The sequence below is a fragment of the Silene latifolia genome, chromosome 6, assembly GCF_048544455.1.
Source record: "Silene latifolia isolate original U9 population chromosome 6, ASM4854445v1, whole genome shotgun sequence".
NCBI lineage: Eukaryota > Viridiplantae > Streptophyta > Magnoliopsida > Caryophyllales > Caryophyllaceae > Silene > Silene latifolia.
The window spans coordinates 117,564,322-117,586,379 of NC_133531.1; the positions used below are offsets into that span (position 1 = coordinate 117,564,322).

Consider the following 22,058-nt stretch of genomic DNA (forward strand, 5'->3'; position numbering starts at 1 on the left):
GACCTTGTGACCACACAGAAGATCTTCTTTTGACAGAGTCTGCGTCCTCCTTTCACTCATATGACCAAGCCTCATATGCCACAACTTAGTCAAATCTTCTTTATCAACATCTGAGGATGCAACAGCAACAGAACCTGATAGAGTAGATCCCTGAAGATAATATAGAGTACCATGCTTGATACCCCTCATAACCACATTCGAACCTTTGCAGACGTTCAGAACTCCACCTACACTTTGAAAGCTGAAACCCTTACTGTCTAACGTGCTTAAGGAGATCAGATTCTTTGTCATTAGTGGAACATGTCTAACCTCGTTCAATGTACAGAATTTACTATCATGTGTCCTTACCCTGACTGAGCCGATTCCAACTATCCTGCAAACAGCACTGTTGGCCATAGAAATAATGCCTCCATCTACCTGTTCATAAGTTGTAAACCACTCCCTGCGCGGACATATATGGTAAGATGCTCCAGAATCTAGAATCCACACATCAGTGTGATGCGTGACCCTATCCGTAACTAGAGCATAATCATCTTTCTCGGAATCTGCATTTGCTACACCAGCAGTACCAGTAGCAGACTTGTTCTGTTTATCTTTCTTGGGACAATCGAATTTCCAATGCCCCTTCCCTTTACAGTAGTTACAGACATCAGTAGGTTTAGGACCTTTAGAAACATAAGAACCAGAATTACCAGAAGTACCAAAAGTACCAGCAGAATTAGAAGAACCCGAATAAGAAGGCTTCTTATACTTTTTCTTCCCCGAATTTCCCTGTCCATAACCCCCACTGGCTGCTAACCCTGCAGCCTGATTGTGTGTACCTGTACCAGCCGCCTTATGGCGCAGTTCTCTAGTATGAAGAGACGACCTAACATCTTCTAGAGTAACAATATCTTTACCCACAATAAAAGACTGTACAAAATTCTCATACGATAACGGTAAAGAAACTAACAGAATTAATGCGGCATCCTCATCTTCTACCTTAACATCAATATTACGTAATTCTAGTAAAATTATGTTTAACTGATCTAAATGATCTCCAAGAGGCATACCTTCATGCATTCTCAAACTAAACAGACGTTGCTTCGGAAGCAACTTATTGGTCAAAGACTTGGTCATATAAAGACTCTCAAGCTTTTTCCACAGACCGGCTGCGGTAGTTTCCTCCACGACTTCAGTGATGATATCATCAGCAAGACACAACATAATCGTTGAATGTGCCTTCTCCTCAGACTGGCCATCTCAGCGGTAGCAGCGGTAGTAGCAGCAGTTGCGCCTTCCGTCTTCTTATCTGAAAGCGGCGCCCACAACCCTTGCTGCTTTAACAAAACCCGCATCTTGATCTGCCACAGACTAAAACTATTCCTCCTCGTAAAGCGATCGATCTTTATGTTCATCGCCGACATCTTTCTCGCTGGTCAGGAACCTGAAGGCTCTGATACCAGTTTGTTATAATAGAAGCAAGAAAGAACTGATAAAAGAACAATAAAGAGACAAATGCACAGATTTACGTGGTTCACTAACGGTGTGTTAGCTACGTCCACAGGGCAGAAGGGAGAGAGTTTTATTGATATGTGAGGAGTTTTCAGATTACAGATTCAGACGGTATGACTGCTAGGTAGAGGCTTAGAGAGTTTATATAATACTCTCTAAAACCTAATACAGAATGACCTAACAAAGGCCCAAGACAGACCTAGCCCAATAACAGACCTCCACATAGTCGTTCGAAGCGGCGGTTAACAGAATCAAGGCACAAACCCAACAGGCAGATTATAAGGTGTAACGAAAAAATATAGTGCCTTTTACTTACGTGGCCTTTGAAATGCCTTCATGAGGTTTATCGGAAAGGGTACACTGAAAGGTTTTCCCAACTGGGACGGATGTTCCTTTTCTACAGACATTCCATGAGGTGTACGCAAAGTCACCTGGATTTGTGATGGACTTTATTTTTCCTTGTATAAGTATAATTTTTTTCTCCTATAAATCGGTGAAGAACGAAATCAGTAAATGTTACTTGTGTCAAATATATTGTTGGGCAAGTGTCAGCCGTACTTATATTTGTGTAAAGATTTACTGCTTGATCCGCAAGAGAACTTATTGGGAGAAAAGTCTCTATGTTTTCGTTGAGGTGCCGCGATTTGTTGAGCTTTCGTCTCGATTTGTTGGGTTTTCGCCTGCAGCATTTGCTTCATAAGTAATAGCAATACTTCCGAGGTTCTCTTTATTGTTATTTGTCCTGCATTTAGGCGGTAGTAATATTGGGTTGAATATGAGCTTAAACTGCAAAAAACTAAATTTTATCATACCATATCCGTAATTCTGCTGCGGCGGAAATATTGCTGTTTAGTATGATGCTTGAAAAACGAGTAGTACCCCAGCAACTCCCTGTGTATTGTATTTTTTTATCATATGCTTCATAAAATTGATAATTATTTTAAAATACGGTAACATACCTCCAAATCTGGCTGCTCTAACCCGAGTGACCTGTACAACGGGTAGAGATTCTATGACACGTGCAATTTTTCTGTAGGTTCTAAAGCATTCAAATGTCAAGCGGTTACAACGACCGGCTGCATCCTGTATATAGAGGTAAAGTGAAATAGAAGAAATTTTTTACATAATGGGCATTGAAAAATTGCATTTCTTAAGTTTGTTACCTCTAGTCAACAATAACTATGTCTCTTGCTTGTTGAGTATCACCAGATGTTCTCGTCGTAACTGTTTTTAAGGATCCAATAGAAATAGCTACGCCAACTATATCTACATGGAAAAAAGAAAAAATTGCGAACAACAAAATTTGCTAAACTTCTATAAAATAGCAAATATGATAAAATATAGCGGCAATCACCAAATCGTTCTTTACGATCTAGACAACTTGTTACTGCATTTACTGGAACCCAATATGTCCTTTCATTTTCAGTGGGACTGAGATCAACTACATCCATACCTCCTTTCAATGTCATTTGATAGATATTGTTTTCATATCTGAATTTTTCAGGAATGATTTTAATGATTGAATTTGGAATTTCATACTCGTGACCTTCACGAAAAATGTCTTTATAATAAACAATATCTTCCTCATAGATAGTTGCTAACATTTATGTTCCCTGATGCATAAGTAAAAGAGCAAAATAAAAGTTAGAAAACTTTAGCAGTTCCAACTGTAAACAATAAGTATATGTTGTATAATATTTTGATTTATAACTCTCTGTCACTGAAGAGCAAATTTTGAAGAGTTTTATCTCCTAGCCTTGCCTTTTTGGAAGCGAGTAAGGACTCCAGACGTACGACTATGGCGAAGTTTCGAGTACGATCAGTTGCACAGGCAAGAGGGATTCTTAGAGGAGTCATTTCAATCTACAAATTAAGATAGTTTAGGTTAAGATATTGAAGCTGTGAATATATGTCAGAGAAAGTGTTAAAATGAAAGCGAAGTAATAAACATATACAGTAGGATAAAAATAGAGGAAGTCATAGAAGATAGTGTTTCTAAATTTTAGACACACGTAATTATTTGCAGAACAAATTTTCCAATAGCTGACAAATGACAATGTTTAATTATTTTCCTTTTTTAAGGGGTAATGCAGTAGTACATGAATAAAATTTAAAGATGACGCACAAAATCGAATTATTTTAATACGAAAATCATAAAGAATTGGAGGCAACGACGTTGTACACACCGATTTTTTTGTTTTTTTTTTTGTAATCACGAAATGAAAAAAGAAATATGAAATGCCAAAAAAAAAATTACATACAAATAAAGTTACAAACAAAACTGACAAGCATGAAATTATGTACAGAAACACTACTGGAGTAACAAATCTAGGAAAAAAATAATTACATAAATTTTAGAAACATCCATTTAGTTTTATCTAGCATTATGTAGTACTTCGTAGCATACAATATTTCTTGTACGTCTCCAACTGTCATTCAAAGTACAATGCGGAAGAACTGCTACTGTGACATCTGAACTTTGAGTTGCTCTTGAAAGAGCAACTATAGCTGGTCGTGGGAAAATACAGGACATGGTAGATATATGCCAACTTTACCAAGTGTTTGACCTTCTGCTTTATTGATATTCATTGCAAAACTTAATTTTATGGGAAACAGTTTTCTTTTGAATTGAAAAGGAAATTTGTCAGTAAGGGATGGTTGAAGTGGAATTCTTGGTATAGAAACTCTTTCGCCCTTGTGGTGACCGACATCAATTTTTGCGTCTGATCTATGACATTTTGATCAAAGCCTTTGCATATAAGCCGTGTACCGTTGCAAAGTCCAGAAGTTGGATCTAAATTCCTCAACAAAATAATGGGACTATTCTTTTTCAGTATCAATTCATGTAGTGGAAGACCGCTTGGCTGCAGTGTATTTAGAAATTCCGTCGGATACGGCGCAGTTGTTATGTCTGTCGCTTCGTCGAAGTTCCTGTAGGTAAATGGTTCACCTTCTTGTTTGGAAACTAACATAGCATTTATAGTCTGTGCATCATCATTTTTCGGTGTCAATATTGCTCTTGTCGTAGTTAGTGATGGATCTGTAGTTATTAGTTGTATGTCTGGATATATTGCATCAATCAACCGTTCTATTAGTGCATGTTCTTCTGTTCCAGATATAACGATTGATCTTGGTAATTTGATATCCTCTCCATTTTCATAAGGATGCGAGCCGTCACCAACACCTAAAACAAAATTACCAAATGCTGGATCGCGCATAGCACGCATATTTACAGTCAAATGTAATTTTTCAAGTTTTGGCCACAGCGGAGACATCACAAAACTTGAATTGATTGCCTCTCGCAATATAATTTTCGGTATAATGGGCAGCACCTGTCGGAAGTCTCCACCAAATACAACAATTTTGCCACCAAAAAGAAGGCTGCTTGAGCAAACATCACGCATGGTATTTTCAAAGTGTTCGATTGCCTGGCGTTTTGCCATAGGTTCTTCATCCCAAATGACTAACCTACAGTTCTGCTAGAGAACTTTGTTTTGAGATTTGCGAACTTTGATTCTCTTCGATGTCAAGAGGGATCTTGAATCGAGAATTACATGTTCTGCCACCAGGGAGATTGGCGGCAGCAATACCTGAGCTTGCAACCACAATTGCAATAATATCTTTGACTCTGAGATTCGCAAGCAATGTTTTATACAAAAAAGTTTTTCCTGTACCACCAGGCCCGTCTAAGAAAAAAGAACCTCTTTCATTTTTTGTAACCCTTCTGTAAATTGTGTCATAAGCGTAACGCTGTTCTGTATTAAGCATGTGCACAACATTTAATTCCTCAGAACTTATTGGAATATTAAGTTCTTCTTCAATTTCTTTCATGTTCGATCTGTCTACATCTATTTCGTCCAATTTTAAATCCCCAAAATCGAAAGTACTGAAGCTTTTGCCCATTGATTCGACCATATAACAAATATTTCGAAGGGTCAGTTGTAGTATTTTTCGCCTTTGCAATGGAAATGCATATGCATAGTCCTCTGAGAAGACTGGGTAAAATTTATCCCAAAGCAATCTAGGGTTTTTTGGATGACAATAAATGAGCAAAGTTCAAAATAATCTACGAAGCGCACCAGGCATCCGATACCGTGAGGCTTCTTCTAAGCACTGCTCAATAGAATCATCTGCTTCAAGCAAACCTCGCCTGAATGAGGAGTCTTGAAATGAAGTACACATTATGCCATTAATGGATTTGAGGTCATCAAAGGATGTAGGCCCTCGAACGTTTGCTAGAAGAAGACGTAAATAGTAGCGCTCTCCTTTAGATGAATTTGCGTACACCAAATGACCTAAGGCAAACCCTTTCTCACGCGGAGTCCAGAATTTATCTCTTTTTCGATCATGCCATACACAATGTTCTGGAAATTGATTGTATAACAATGTCTTAGCAAAATTGTCATTCAAATTTCGCTCAAAGAAAGCCGCTAACATTGTTCTATTACGTGCGTCGTCATCTAAAACGTTACCAAGGTTTTCCCAGGGATGGAAACCAACAGTTTTCATGTTTGGTAGGTGCACTTGTAATGGAACAACGTTAGGATGTATCTCATTCAAATGAAATCCAAAAATTCGCCATGTGGCTTCTGGTGGAGTAATCTAGCGAGCAGATTGGTAAGCAGTAATCTCGTTAAAGGAAGACTAATTTCTAGGATCAGTAACAGCAAACGACACTCGATCATGGCCCTTATAAACGTACTTGTACATGTATTTAACTGCTTTAATGGTAGAACATATTTCTACGTTTAAGTGACAGTCATATTTAGCTAAAAGAAAAGGATTGTATGGAACAACCCATTGATTATTGAGCTCTGATCCTCGAACAATTACATGAACGCCAGTATTTCTTCTACGATATATAGGATATGAATCCCGGCCATTAGTTGTCGTATCTGAAAACTCAAGAGGGTAGTGGTTCTTACATCTATCATTTTTCATGCAGGGATTTGAATAGTTGGCTCTATTGCAAGGCCCGTGCATCATGTGGCGAACAACTGAAGAGTATAGATGTGGGTTTTCAGCATTGTTAGGCAACTTCGCACAGAAGAAGTCATCATATTGGTCCGGAGTCCTTATTTTACTCGTCGAATCAAGAATGATTAGAAAATGGGCATGCGACAAACCTCTTTTTTGAAATTCAACGACGTAAACGTATCCAGATACATTGCCAAATATTTTACGCACGCAGATGTCTTTCTTTAACTCAAATAATTTCACTCAAAAGACCCGCGAAATAAGGCCAGGTCTGTTCCGAGCTTCCTCAAAAGGAGATAGTTCTCGCTTAATTTCTGGCCAACGGGGGTTGCATGTCATCGTCATAAATATATCTGGCTTTCCGTATCGCTGAACCACAGTCATAAAAGAAAGATAGCGACGTCTAAAATCACGATCACATCCAATGAAGCTGGCTGGCAATATGAATTAACGACCAATGTTCGCACCAGATCTCTGCCCAGCGGCATGACTATCTATAGTTCCTTGATATAAGTCAGCTCGAATTATATTATGATTATTTCTTATGTAATCGAGTCGAGTTGTCTCAATTTTAATATACATATCTACCGTATATTGTTGGAGAAGACGACCACTTCTTAACAATATCGAAGAATCAGCTGGACGAATCTGAAGTCGATAGCAGTAATATTCTCTGCAGGAGACTTTTTTCTCTGACTCCGAAGTACCTGCCACTGTAAGTAGAAGGCAGCGGATGGTATTGGATTGAGGAGAAGAGATAGGAAAAAAAGATATACTGAAAAAGAGAATATAAAGATGCGGACCTTGTTCTTCGTTCTAAAGCAAATCGTCCGCTTTTTGTATTAGAATTTCATTGACCGGAAAAGCAGGGCAATCAGGACGACATCGACGATTGGAATTGAATCAATAAATACGATGATGCCAGCCTGTTTCGCCAAAAGGAAATAAAATAGGGTACTGTAATGGATCATAGCAACCGTAATAGTGTAATATTCTGTGACTTGTTCCTGAAATTGCATGTACAACGACGTCATGTCGCGGAGGAGCTGATGAATTTTCATCATCAATCCAAATTGCAGTAAGCTGGGATGTCGTCCGGGCATTATGAGTTCGTTGATCTTGCAAAGGATCCGATTTTATTACGAATCGGCTTTCGTCATCTATACCGATGTTCCTCAACTATCTAAAGAATCGCATGTATGGATTGAACTCCATAATGTGCATCAAAGCCTGAACTACGCGACGCTCTATATCTGATAAAATCTATAGTCTGTGCCATAATTCTAAATCTGTATCAAAGAAATAGAGTTGGATATAGCGCGGCCGCTCGGCAGTAGGCAAAATGTCATTGATGAAATGATACGCCTGGCCATGAACTCTAAACGTATAGATGCCGCGATTTCTATGCGCAAGTTCACTGTCCCTTTTTACTCCGAATGAAGTAAAAGCAAAAGAACTGTTGTACAACATCACGTACTTTATGAAATTTTGGGATACAAAATCATTTGACAGGAATAGTAGACGGAGATTATTTGGCGGAACGATTTGTGCAAGGCGTATATCTCCATGAAAGCAACAAAAGCTTTGCAATTCATTTTTGAGCAGTTTTGCACCGCAGTAGCGACACAATGACGGTAAGGGAAGAACATATGGCTTAGAAAGTGGATTTGGAAAACCTTCAAAAACGTTTATGATGCGTGTATTTTATATAAGGTTTTTACCTCATTTTTACACGCATTTTTGTACTATTTTACGTGGCATCTAGCTACAAATACTCCCGAATAGTCTACTTTGGTTTGTCTTGTGTAAATTGCAGGTATAGACCGAAAAGATGATAAATCGAGCCTAAACTCGTCCCATTTTCATGCATTTATGGAGAACACGGGATCGGAGCTTGGAATCTATCACTTTGAAGACGCGTGAGCTGATTTCGGAAGGTGTCATAGTGCCTAACGTGCCAAAATAGCTGGATCGACCACTTTTCTAGTCGATCGAATGCTTTATATCATGAAGATCACACGATCGAGCATAAATATTACTCGATCGAGAAGGCATTATAAGGAGTTACTCGATCGAGTGGTTTATTTCCACTCGATCGAGGGGTTTGTTGCTTAGTTACTCGATCGAGCGGTTTTATTCCGCTCGATCGAGTGGTTTGTCCCTGTAATTATGTTTTCCCGCCTATTTTCGTATGGGCTTTTGTAATTAGGTTTTGGATTAGGTTTAGGAAGGGAATTTCGGTACTACTTTACTAAGTAGACTGCGTAACTCTTCCACACTTCCTCTTCCGGACTGCTTCCCTTTCCTTTACTCTATTCTATTCTACTGCTCAAATTCGGAACTTGTAATCGGTACTATTTTCTCTTTTTAAATTCTTAATTCCTACTTTTAATTTATATTATTGCTTATACTTCTTTCTCTTCTTTTATCTCTGCGATTGCTTATTTGAATTCCTCTTGTTTATTATTATCATGTTCAATTCCTATTATCTATATATTATTTTTGTTGTTTCGATAATGATGTGTAGCTAATTCCCTCTTGCTAAGACTAGGGAATCCATGATTATGAAGGAATAGTAATTGCCATATTAGGTTAATGCTTGTGTAGTCTTTGATGTTAATCGCTACAATTAATTGTTTCTGTCTAATTGAGTCGACGCAATTAGTCATTTTAATCATAGTAAGCCTTGACCTGGACCGGAAGGTTGGAAAGGGTGAGACTCGTAGCGAACATTAGGGCACCGTAGTGAGGGTGGACGTTTACTCATTTTAATCTGTGTATGCATGTTTTCTTGCATTTCCGTTTGGACGTTTACTCATTTTAGCATGCATCGTTGTTTTTATTTCAAAAATCACATAAAATTCAAAAAATTTTAGAAAATTTCAAAAATTCAAAAATTTTCACGTTTATTTTGAGTCGGAACGTTTGAACTTTGACGCTACTTTGAATTCTTACCATGGCCCTGCATATTCTTAACATATTGTTGGCATGATAATGTGCATAATCTACGAGTTTTTGTTTCTCTCTTATCTGAACGAATAGACTTGACTCATATATTGGCATCTACATTACATTCTGAGGTTAGAGCTTTATAAACTGGTGACATTCATGACCGATTTTATTTAGGATGTGAGTAATACTCTCTGTAAGGCATGTAACATCAATTTGCATAAGCATGAGTCTAGTCTTCTTAATACCTGTATGCATTCGGTCTGTGGATGGTGACACATGTTAGGAGAGACAGTTCCCTTTATTTCATTCTACCCATGAGCCTCACATAGCCAAATTGCCTTTTTGTCCTATTAGCTACATTCTATAATTTTGCATACCCTAGCCGAGCTAGTGATGAGTAGCTGTTTGGAATCCTTTACTGCAGTTTGGTTATATTTCTGATTTCAGAAGTCGGTGGAAGAATTGAAGGGAATGAAAAGAAAAATGCTATGAAAAGAGAAAAAAATAGAAAAAAAAAAGAATTGAAAAAGAAAAATGAAAAAAAAAGAAAGAAAAATCATATGCGAAAAATGGAAAATTGTATAAGATGATTTTTACTCTCATGTCTTATTTATATCTTTTGGGGAGTTGACAAGTTTATGGAGTATTGTGAGTTTAGTGCATCGAATTTGCACCGTTTTGTTTTGTTATATTGAGTATGAAGTTGGGATGCAGTTCAATATTTAGATCCGTGTTGCTAGTTTGGCTACTAACTCCACATTTCCAAATTCATCTTAGCCCCTTCTTACCCATTACCTCACTTACCCAAATGTAAGTGCTCGGCATGTGTCTTGGTCATTAGTTTGGTTGGAATGCGTATGTACGCTTGTAGAAGACTTTATTCATGTTAAATGCATGCATGTTCTTATAGGTCGAGTTAGGTGAGTGTCTTTACTTCTTTCTATCTTTCACATATATACTCACCTCTGCCTAAATATTGAGTGATGAGCGACCTGTGAGAGTCCGATATCCTTGAGTCTTGCAAAGTCGACGGTTCAGTAAGTTTGAAACATTGATTTAACTCGTTTGCATTTATCATTTGCCACTTTGTTAGTTGTTGCATTAAACTGGTTTGGTGAATGATTTGTAGCCGATGCGTTGGCCCCGTTCCACTGTTTATTCTTAGTTGCATTCATAGTTTGCTTGGGGACAAGCAAAAGTTTGGTTTGGGGAGATTTGATGCGTGTATTTTATATAAGGTTTTTACCTCATTTTTACACGCATTTTTGTACTATTTTACGTGGCATCTAGCTACAAATACTCCCGAATAGTCTACTTTGGTTTGTCTTGTGTAAATTGCAGGTATAGACCGAAAAGATGATAAATCGAGCCTAAACTCGTCCCATTTGCATGCATTTATGGAGAACACGGGATCAGAGCTTGGAATCTATCACTTTGAAGACGCGTGAGCTGATTTCGAAAGGTGTCATAGTGCCTAACGTGCCAAAATAGCTCGATCGACTACTTTTCTAGTCGATCGAATGCTTTATATCATGAAGATCACACGATCGAGCATAAATATTACTCGATCGAGAAGGCATTATAAGGAGTTACTCGATCGAGTGGTTTATTTCCACTCGATCGAGGGGTTTGTTGCTTAGTTACTCGATCGAGCGGTTTTATTCCACTCGATCGAGTGGTTTGTCCCTGTAATTATGTTTTTCCGCCTATTTTCGTATGGGCTTTTGTAATTAGGTTTTGGATTAGGTTTAGGAAGGGAATTTCGGTACTACTTTACTAAGTAGACTGCGTAACTCTTCCACACTTCTTCTTCCGGACTGCTTCCCTTTCCTTTACTCTATTCTATTCTACTGCTCAAATTCGGAACTTGTAATCGGTACTATTTTCTCTTTTTAAATTCTTAATTCCTACTTTTAATTTATATTATTGCTTATACTTCTTTCTCTTCTTTTATCTCTGCGATTGCTTATTTGAATTCCTCTTGTTTATTATTATCATGTTCAATTCCTATTATCTATATATTATTGTTGTTGTTTCGATAATGATGTGTAGCTAATTCCCTCTTGCTAAGACTAGAGAATCCATGATTAAGAATGAATAGTAATCGCCATATTAGGTTAATGCTTGTGTAGTCTTTGATGTTAATCGCTACAATTAATTGTTTCTGTCTAATTGAGTCGACGCAATTAGTCATTTTAATCATAGTAAACCTTGACCTGGACCGGAAGGTTGGAAAGGGTGAGACTCGTAGCGAACATTAGGGCACCGTAGTGAGGGCGGAAGCTAAGCTATTTGTGCTTTAGGGTGAATTGAGACCGGAAGGAGATATTCACTGCCCCTTAGACCACACTTGCATTGACCTGAGACCTAAATTGCCTGACTGAATGATCATGGTGAACCGACTGTCTTAGCTGCTTTCTCCATATTTGCTTAATCTTTATTCTCTTGCTTTTCCTCTCTTTCTTAGTCTCTTTAGTTTAAAACAATCAAATTCAACCCCCCAAATTGGTTACCGTGACGAACTTAGACAAAGCTGACATTTTCCCATCTCCCTGTGGAGATCGACCCGACTTCCCTAGCTATATTAGTTAGACCAGTTGGTTATTTTTGATAGGTATACGACTGCCCGGTCAGTTTACCTTTCGACTAATATTTGACGAAGCAGGTTTTTTTTCTTCGATTGCTGACTTGCACGAGAACACGATGCAACGTGCTTTAGTATATTCATACTAAAGAACTGTTTTACAAAGAAGTTATTCAATAGAAGCAACAACTAAAATCTTATAAGGACCAAGTAAAATATAAAAAAGAAACAAATATTACAAAGTGACAACTTTCAAAGTTTTTCAAAAAGATGCTATTAAGTAATCGAGACCGTAAATTTGTTGTAAAACAATATAAGTACAATTTTTATTATTTAGAATATGCCTGCGGCAAAGTTTAATATATTATTTTAATGAGTAATACCTACAGATGTAGCGTCATTAAAATTGTCCAAACAATTTCTTGAATAAATATTATTCTATGTGTTAGAATAACTTCTTTATATAGGTTCCAATATAACACATCACACAAACCACTACTTTTGAAGATGTCATCCCTCTGTCCGTAAAAGTTATGATCGCGTCGGCAGAAATAGAGAATTTAAGCTAAGATAGGAAATTTGAATTCCACAACAACGACAACTACAAAAAAATTATTACTTGAATTATAATTATATAGAGGTACTAACCTTTGGATTTTGCGTAGCGATTTGTGAAAGTAGTTTTGCTTTATCCCCAACAAGCTCACTTAGATTTATTTTCAAATTCTACTTACTGCAAACAGCAAAAGTGAGTTAGAAACATAAACGACTGACAGCTTCTTAACCGCAATATAAGGACGGTTATTTTATTTTAAATAAAGCATATTAAGCACATTCTACAAAGATATAGTCTCATAGAAGCAAAAAAAAAAAACCATTTATGTTAATAGTAACAGGTGTAACACATAAACTATATTACTCTCATGCAAAGATTCAGTAGAAGAGGCAAGGACACGAATACAGGCATTGATGTAGGCGAAAACGTGTTAGCCACGTCCTGTCTTTTACAAAGATTTAAACGCATAACATCCAAAAAAGGCGACACGTGCATTCATGTGCAAATGACTGCTTCCAGACAGACAGATACAGACAGATTATTGAGCAATATTAATCAAATTGTATACAGAAAAGGTAATTACCATTAAACAAAACCGTACCATATTTTATATCGTACATCTTATTAATGGAGAAGCTTGACTTAAACTATAGTCCTAAACCACGAACTTTCACTTTGCTATCCGAAAATGTATGCAAGAAGCCGTAGAAAAGGTAAAATGAAATATGAGACAACGAAGTGTTAGTGCGTACATGCTAACTCTTGTACTGTATTCGATAGATTTTTTCTGTGGCTATATGAATCTTGGATAATTTCTACAGCAAGAGTATCAATTTTTGTGTTGTTTTTTAGGAGTGATAGTGTGAATTCCAATCCCGGCAACTTCTTTTCTAAGCTTGAGGCAAGTAAGGATGTGGAAAATGGGGAGAACTCATTCTATTGTTACTTCAGAAGTACATATTGTACTTGTAATTGGCCATATGCATATCAACATATTGATTTAGAAGAGATGATCACGGTGTTATATAAATAAGGTTTGTTTTCAGAAAGAATTGAGAAAACAGTTGTCTTGAGTCTTCTGAATCAGCTTGCGGCATTTGTAGCCACCGGTCCTCACTCTTGGTAAACGTGTCTCCAAAAATGGTAAAAAAATTAAGATATGAGAGTCATGACGGCAGCTCTGCAGCTTCGGTACCAGCTGTTAACTTGGTGTTGATCCTGTGTTTGTGCGCGCACTTCAGACAACATTTAGGCTATGCTCCTTGAGTTAAGTAATATTCCAGTTATTTAGTTTAGACTGATATTTTGTTATTCCCTATACATTTTATTGAGGAAACATATTTGATCTGTTTTAACCTTAAGAGGAATATAACGAATATATTCGTCTTAAGAGTCTAGCTGAACATCACAAATTAGAACCATCACAGTTCGCCATGCATGTCTTTTAATGAGTTGCATAATCTGTAAGAAAGAGAAAGGTTAGAGTAACTAGGTCTAGGTGTCATTTTCCATATTTATTGTTAATAATCAAATAACCAGCTGGACACTGAATGTTTAAGGGATTAATAAAAAATGGATCATTTGCTTAATTGACTAATGCTTCATGCCATCATATTATTTCATTAAATTTACGGCGTTGATCCAATCAGTCATGTTTATATAACTGTTAAGCTGTGTGGTTCTTCTAAAATATTCAATGTTCTTTCTACGGCTTACGTGCAGTCAACTGAAAACAGTAAGACTACCTTTGGAGAACATAACCTCGACTATAAATTACTCCCTCTGTCCCGGTTAGTTGTTGTACTTTTCCATATTGGGGTGTCTCAGTCAATTGTTGTCCTTTCTATTTTAAGAAAACTTTATGAGTAATTTGATCATTTAAACTCAACTTGGTCCACTTGTCATTTAGTAATTGGTCCCCTCCTCTTTCTGTGACACCACCATACTCCAAGTGTCTTACCAGGACCACTCAGGTATAGGAACGTCACCATCTCGGTTACCCGAGATAATGATAATCATAAGACAATGAAGAAACATACTTTAAAAAGGTAAAATACTGTTTAAGTGATTATATGTTCAAACTCAAAACTGTTAACTGAAATACAACCAAATCCAAAACTGTCTACCAGCAAAACTGAACAACTAAGGACATCGTCTGACACAGTGGAAGACTCTTCTATTGCCAAGTGATGACTCATCCCAGCTAGCCCATATGCATCGTATCAAACCTGCTCAACAACTGCTCACCATCCCCGAATGGATCACCACAGTTTTACAAAACAAACAACGTGGCCAGTACTAATTACACGATACAAACCAATACGAAACAAATGCCAAACAACTCAATCAACACATCAAACCCCAGTCTCCATCATCAATCTCCACACAACTGACTACACACTAAAGTGTGTAGTCTTGGCAGAGTACCCACCGCAACAGGTACTCCACACCGCCAGTGGGGGACCGCAGCCGTACCCACCAAATCCCCGCTCATCAACCACTGAGCGAATAACCCAAGTTTCCTTAATGTGCACATCCCTCCTGTGGCGGGTTCTACAGGAGGCGAACCAAGGGCGTGAAGCCACTTCCGCAAGTGACTCCACTCAGCCAGGGACACGCCCCGAAGATCACAGACAGAGATACAATCAACAATCAATAATATAACCAACAACTGTCACGATCACCAGCAGTATACTTAATCAACAATCACAATATAACCACCACACACATCATGTAATTAATACTGAGTAGGGAAAACCCTACCTGGAATGCAATCACAGAATTAAACGATCTAGCAGTTGTCTCAAAATCTCTCCTCTACGAACCCTCCTCCTATACATACATTCATAAAATTGCTACCTTAACCACATAATCATAAAAACCCCCAAATCACCCAATTAGGGTTTAACCAATATTAACAAAACAATATAAAAAGTTATATGTAAAGCTTACCCTCGACGCAAGGATCACAAAGGTATAAAGAATGACAAAATCCGACACTTCTAGCTCCGGGATTTGCTAATAATGCGGCGAGGATGATTCAACGTAACTCCAAATCTTCTCTTGAAGGTTTTAGGTTGTAAAAGTGTTTTGAGAAAAGTGACAAAAGCCTATATACCATTCCCGCATTATTAACAAAACCCGTCAAATATCACCCGTAAAACAACTTACTCGATCGAGTAAGTCACGTACTCGATCGAGTGCCACTTACTCGATCGAGTGCCAAGCCTACGTGATCGAGTACCCTACAGGCAGACTACTGTTTCGTATAAAAACATACTTACTCGACAGAGTAAGCCCCACTCGATAGAGTACCCAAAGACTCATAAAACCGTAGTATTACAGTCTTCCTTCCTTAAAAGGAACTTCGTCCCAGAAGTTCAAACCACAACAAAACAAAAACACCCTAACACTCTCCCGACACAACAACAAAAAACAAAACCCAACATAAAAGTCTAAAACATACTTCCCAACCAAACTCAACCCGACTCAAACAACTACTAACTATATCAAAATCAACATAAAACATGTAAAAACTCTTTGCGACCATCTCCTACTCCCCTAAAAGAAACAAGGTTACGTCCCCGTAACCATACATATCTGATAAAAAAGAGACGGGTACCGCTCCCTCATAACCTCCTCCGCCTCCCATGTAGCCTCCGCAACCTCATGATTAGACCAAAGAACCTTAAGCAACACTGTCTCACCATGTCTAGTTTTCCTAACCTTTCGGTCAAGGATCTGTTTAGGCACCTCAAGATAAGACAAGGACTCATCCAGCTCTATTTTCTCTACCTCTAACACATGTGACAGATCACTAACATACTTCCGCAGTTGAGGCACATGAAACACATTATATACCCTATCCAAAGCAGACGGTAATGCCAACCGATAAGCAACCTCACCCACCCGGTCTAAGATCTCATACGGTCCTATGAACTTCTGGCTCAGCTTCCCTTTCTTACCAAATCTCATGACCCCACGCATAGGAGACACTTTCAAAAGAACCTTGTCTCCAACTTGAAACTCTATATCCCGCCGGTGTAGATCAGCATAACTCTTTTGTCGATCCTGGGCCGCTCTCATCCTCTGTCTGATCAGCTTAATCTGCTCCACCATCTCATGTACCATCTCTGGTCCTAAAACCACTGCCTCGGCACTATCGTCCCAACAAATCAGACTCCTACATCTCCTCCCATATAAAGCCTCAAATGACGCCATGCCAATACTGGTGTGATAGTTGTTGTTGTAAGAAAACTCAATCAAATCCAATCTCTGTTCCCAGCTACCACCAAAATCCATAACACAAGCTCGCAACATATCCTCTAGAGTGTTAATGGTCCTCTCAGTCTCGCCATCTGTCGCAGGGTGAAATGCTGTACTCATCTTCAAGGTAGTCCCCAAGGACTCCTGCAACTCTTTCCAAAACCGTGAGATAAATCTCGAATCTCTGTCAGACACTATATCTTTAGGTACCCCATGCAATCTAACCACGTTCTTCCGATAAGCCATAGCTAACTGTGTCTTAGTCCATGTATCTTTCATTGGCACAAAATGAGCTGACTTGGTCAGTCGATCCACTATAACCCATACATGTTGTTACCCTGTTGACTCTTCGGTAAACCCACGATAAAATCCATAGAAATGGACTCCAACTTCCACTCAGGTACCTCAAGAGACTGAATCTAATTACCTTGTGGTCGTCGCTACTCCCCTTTCACTCTCTGACATGTCAAACAACGAGCCACGAACTCAGCTGTTTCTTTCTTCATCCCAGGCCACCAGAAAGTCTTCTTCAAATCTTTGTATAAGAAAAGGTAGATATAAACACTCATACCATAACCCAAAACATGCATACGACCTGTATAAAACCCACTCAATCGAGCCCCAACACCCACTCGATCGAGTTGAGGTCACTCGATCGAGTGCCCCATCTACTCGATCGAGTACCTCGACTCCAGAACCTGATCAGAATACTGCTCAAAAACACACTCGATCGAACTGACTAGCCACTCGATCGAGCTGACCCCACTCAATCGAGTGCCCCTACCTACTCGATCGAGCGCCCCAAAATATGCTTCTGCCCAGAAAACACAAAACCACCTACTCGATCGAGTCAGACCCACTCGATCGAGCCTCTCACCTACTCGATCGAGTGCCCTCCACTCGATCGAGTCATGCAGACTCGTATAACTACCCGCATTCTTATCTTTCTTTCCCCAACTATACATACAACCTTTATACTATCAACATGACGACAACAACAATTCATATATTTATAGAAGCAGCTCCCTATATACTCAAGCAAAACAACTTTACTTCCGTATCAATAATATGCCACATTATAAAATAAACAACATGCCTCATTCATCCAACATATAAGTCAATACTCATCATCTTTTTATTCCACACCCTATCCTCCACATTCATACATCCACCGTTTCACCACATGTCATTATGTAAAAGTGCAAACAAGAAAATAACACATCATAATCCCGACACATACCCCATGTGACCGGTTCAAAATTGTAGGGCGAGTTAACGACTTTAGGACGTCTCCCAAGCCATTGAATTAGCTCCTACAACTTCTACCCCGGGTTCATTTTAATTTGACTCCCTATATTCATTAGATTCATTGGTTACAGGTTTCAGGATCGTCGCTCTGATACCACTTTGTGACACCCCCATACTCCAAGTGCCTTACCAGGACCACTCAGGTATAGGAACGTCACCATCTCGGTTACCCGAGGCAATGATAATCATAAGACAATGAAGAAACATACTTTAAAAAGGTAAAATACTGTTTAAGTGATTACATGTTCAAACTCAAAACTGTTAACTGAAATACAACCAAATCCAAAACTGTCTACTAGCAAAACCGAACAACTAAGGACATCGTCTGACACAGCAGAAGACTCTTCTATTGCCAAGTGATGACTCATCCCAGCTAGCCCATATGCATCATATCAAACCTGCTCAACAACTGCTCACCATCCCCGAATGGATCACCACAGTTTTACAAAACAAACAACGGGGTCAGTACTAATTACACGATACAAACCAATATGAAACAAATGCCAAACAGCTCAATCAACACATTAAACCCCAGTCTCCATCATCAATCTCCACACAACTGACTACACACTAAAGTGTGTAGTCTTGCCAGAGTACCCACAAAATCCCCGCTCATCAACCACTGAGCTAATAACCCAAGTTTCCTTAATGTGCACATCCCTCCTGTAGCGGGTTCCACAGGAGGAGAACCAAGGGCGTGAAGCCACTCCCTCAAGTGACTCCACTCAGCCAGGGACACGCCCCGAAGATGACAGACAGAGATACAATCAACAATCAACAATATAACAACCAACCGTCACGATCACCAACAGTATATTTAATCAACAATCACAATACAACCACCACACACATCATGTAGTTAATACTGAGTAGGGAAAACCCTACCTGGAATGCAATCACAGAATCAGACGATCTAGCTGTAATACTACGTATTTATGAGTCTCTGGGTACTCTATCGAGTAGGCCTTACTCTGTCGAGTAAGGGCGAGTTGCAGATTAAAATAGTTTCTGACCTGTTGGGTACTCGATCGAGTAACGTGGATACTCGATCGAGTAAGGGGGCACTCGATCGAGTACCTTAGCTACTCGATCGAGTAAGCTTATTCTACGGGGATGATTTCTCGGGTTTTGTTAATAATGCGATTAGAGTATATATTACTTCCGTCACTATTCTTTAAACACTTTCTAAAACCTAATTACTGTGAAAAGAGAAATCAAACTACATCATTCGCTTTAATCGCATTGTTGGCAAATCCCGGAGCTTGGAAGGTCGGATTTTACCTTTCTTTATACCGTTGTGATCCTTGCGTCGAGGGTAAGACCTATATACCGTTTTTATAGCATTTCATTAAAGTTGGTTAAACCCTAATATTGGGATTTAGGGGTTTTGTTGTTTGTATGATTGGTAGTGATTATATGTTTGTATGTTAGGAGGAGGATTCGTAGAGGAAGCATTTTGATATCAGCTGTGAGATCGTCTGATTGTGTTGTGCTTTCTAGGTAGGGTTTCCCTACTCAATATTAGTCCCATAATGCATTGTTGGTGTTGTGTAATTGCTGATTATTATCGTATTGGTTTTATGACGGTTGTTGTTTGATTGCTGTTAATGGTTGTGATTTTTTGTCTCTGGTTCTCGAGATGCGTTCTCGGCTGAGTTGAGTCACTTGCGGGAGTGGCTTCACGCCCTAGTTTCGCCCTTCGTGGAACCCGCCACGGAAGGGGATGTGCACATTAATGGGACAGGATTATCGCTCGGTATGATGAGCGGGGATTTGGTGGGTACGGCTGCGGTGCCCCTGGCGGGGTGGTGGTCCAGTGGACGATCGGTGACGGAGATTTATTGGAGTGGGTGATTGTGTGTGACTATTTGAAATTTGTGTTGTTTATCTTGTTGGTTATATAAATTGTGTGATTAGATCGACCCGTTTAATGTTTTAAAATCGTGGTGATCCATTCGGGGATGGTGAGCGGTTATTGAGCGGTATGAGTCGAGTTCTCGGGATAGCTGGGATGTGCCACGGTATGATGATAGAAGTCTTCCGCTGTAGCTAGTAGTTTAATAAACATTTCAGTTAGCTGATTAGACAGTTGGTTTGAAACATGTATTCGTATTTTGGTTTTGGTTTTGAGATTGTAACCTTTCGCTAAAGTATTTTTATTTAAATGTTGTTTCATTATTTCTTATTTGATTATCATTGCCTCGGGTAACCGAGATGGTAGCATCCTTATACCTGGGTGGTCCTGGCAAGGCACTTGGAGTATGAGGGTGTTACAAAATGGTATCAGAGAGACGATCCTGAAACCTGTAACCAATGAACTTAATGAATATAGGGAGTCAATTAAAATGAACCCGGGGTAAAGGTTGTAGGAGCTAATGGAAAGGCTTGGGAGACTTCCTAAAGTCGCGAACTCGCCCTACAATTTTGAACCGGTCACATGGGGGGTATATGTCAAGGTCGTATGTGATGTTTCTTAGTTTGTATGTGAATGTGGAGATGTATGCTGTAATTGTTGGATGTTTGGAGTAGAAGGTTGAGTTTGTGCATGAAAAGTTGGTGAAGTATATAGAACTATTGTTTGAATAAGAAGCATGTTGGTTGTTTACTATGTGGCATTTGATAATATGATATCGTTGATTTGTTGATCATATGAAAAGCTTGGTAGAAATGCATGCTTAGCTATTTTATATGTCGAGTTATAAAGTTGCAGAGAATATGTTGGGATATGATATAACATGCGGGTAGCATATTCGAGTTAGCATGACTCGATCGAGTGGGTCTGACTCGATCGAGTGGGTATTTGATGATTTTGCAACCAGAATCGTGTTTTTGGGCACTCGATCGAGTACCTCGGGCACTCGATCGAGTAGGGGGTCACTCGATCGAGTAGCCTGGCTACTCGGTCGAGTAGGTTAGAGATCAGAAGGTCTGTTTGGGTCTGATGTCGAGGCACTCGATCGAGTATGGTGGGCACTCGATCGAGTAGCCTCTTACTCGATCGAGTAGGGTTAGACACTCGATCGAGTGTGTTCTGGGCAATCCGCTTTCGTGTTTTGAGGTTTTAGTACGTATGTTTATGTCTACCCTTTCTTATATAGTTTCAAGATGCCGCCCAAGAGAAACGCTTATTATGCGAGAGCTGAGACCATGAACATAGATGATATCGTTAAGATGTTGGAGCATCAAGATGCTCTTACTGAGGCCTTAAAGAAAGTGGGAAAGGACAAGGAGGTTGATCACTCTAAGATCACCCTCTATATAGCGAGGTTCAACCCAAAAGAGTACAAGGGGACCGGGGAACCAAACCTTCTTGACAACTGGCATCGTGAGATGGAGAATATACTAGACCTGGTTCATTGTCCTAATGAGATGAGAGTAGAGCAAGCTGCGTTCTACCTGAGAGAAGCAGCTGGCGAGTGGTGGGATAAGGTGAAGGTGAGTGCTAGGGAGATGTATGCGAACCAGGGCTTACCTGCTATACCTTGGGAAGAGTTTCAGAGGGCTATGAGGAAAGAGTTTGTACAAGAGCATGTGAGGAGTAAGCTGAGGGAGGAGTTTGATGGGTTTAAGATGACATCTGATATGTCAGTTTCTGAGTACTACAAGCAGTTCAATGAGAAGTCTAGGTATGCTGAGGATATGGGTTTGAGTGAGGAGAACCTTGCGCTGAGATTTGAGAGAGGGTTGACCCCTAAGATTATGGATAAGCTACCTGTAGGAGTCCTTACTGATGTTAAGGAAGCTTATGAGAGGGCTGGGAGAGCTGAGAGGTTAGTGGAGATGGCTCAGGAGAGAGTGGGTGTTGAGAAAAGAAAGGCTGAGAGTGAGGGTGGAGGCCAATCTAGTCACAAGAAAGGCAACCACAATAAAGCTAAAGGGTTTTCTTCTAGGTCAGGGTTCAGTGCTGGGGCTTCCTTTGGG

The 22,058-nt window shown here is 39.3% G+C and overlaps 2 protein-coding genes across 2 annotated transcripts; both read right to left on the reverse strand.

The window, feature by feature from the left end:
• Window positions 1–3,198: 3,198 nt before the first annotated feature.
• On the reverse strand, window positions 3,199–4,937 carry LOC141588546 (uncharacterized). The gene is made up of 3 exons (XM_074409983.1): window positions 4,265–4,937; window positions 3,902–4,002; window positions 3,199–3,357 (listed from the first exon to the last, which is right to left on the reverse strand). The coding sequence occupies exons 1-3, from the start codon at window positions 4,935–4,937 to the stop codon at window positions 3,199–3,201; spliced, it is 933 nt and encodes a 310-aa protein (XP_074266084.1).
• A 25-nt stretch (window positions 4,938–4,962) lies between these two features.
• LOC141588547 (uncharacterized) lies at window positions 4,963–5,397 on the reverse strand. The gene has a single exon (XM_074409984.1). It carries the CDS (start codon window positions 5,395–5,397, stop codon window positions 4,963–4,965), a length of 435 nt encoding a protein of 144 aa, XP_074266085.1.
• Between the last annotated feature and the right edge of the window lie 16,661 nt (window positions 5,398–22,058).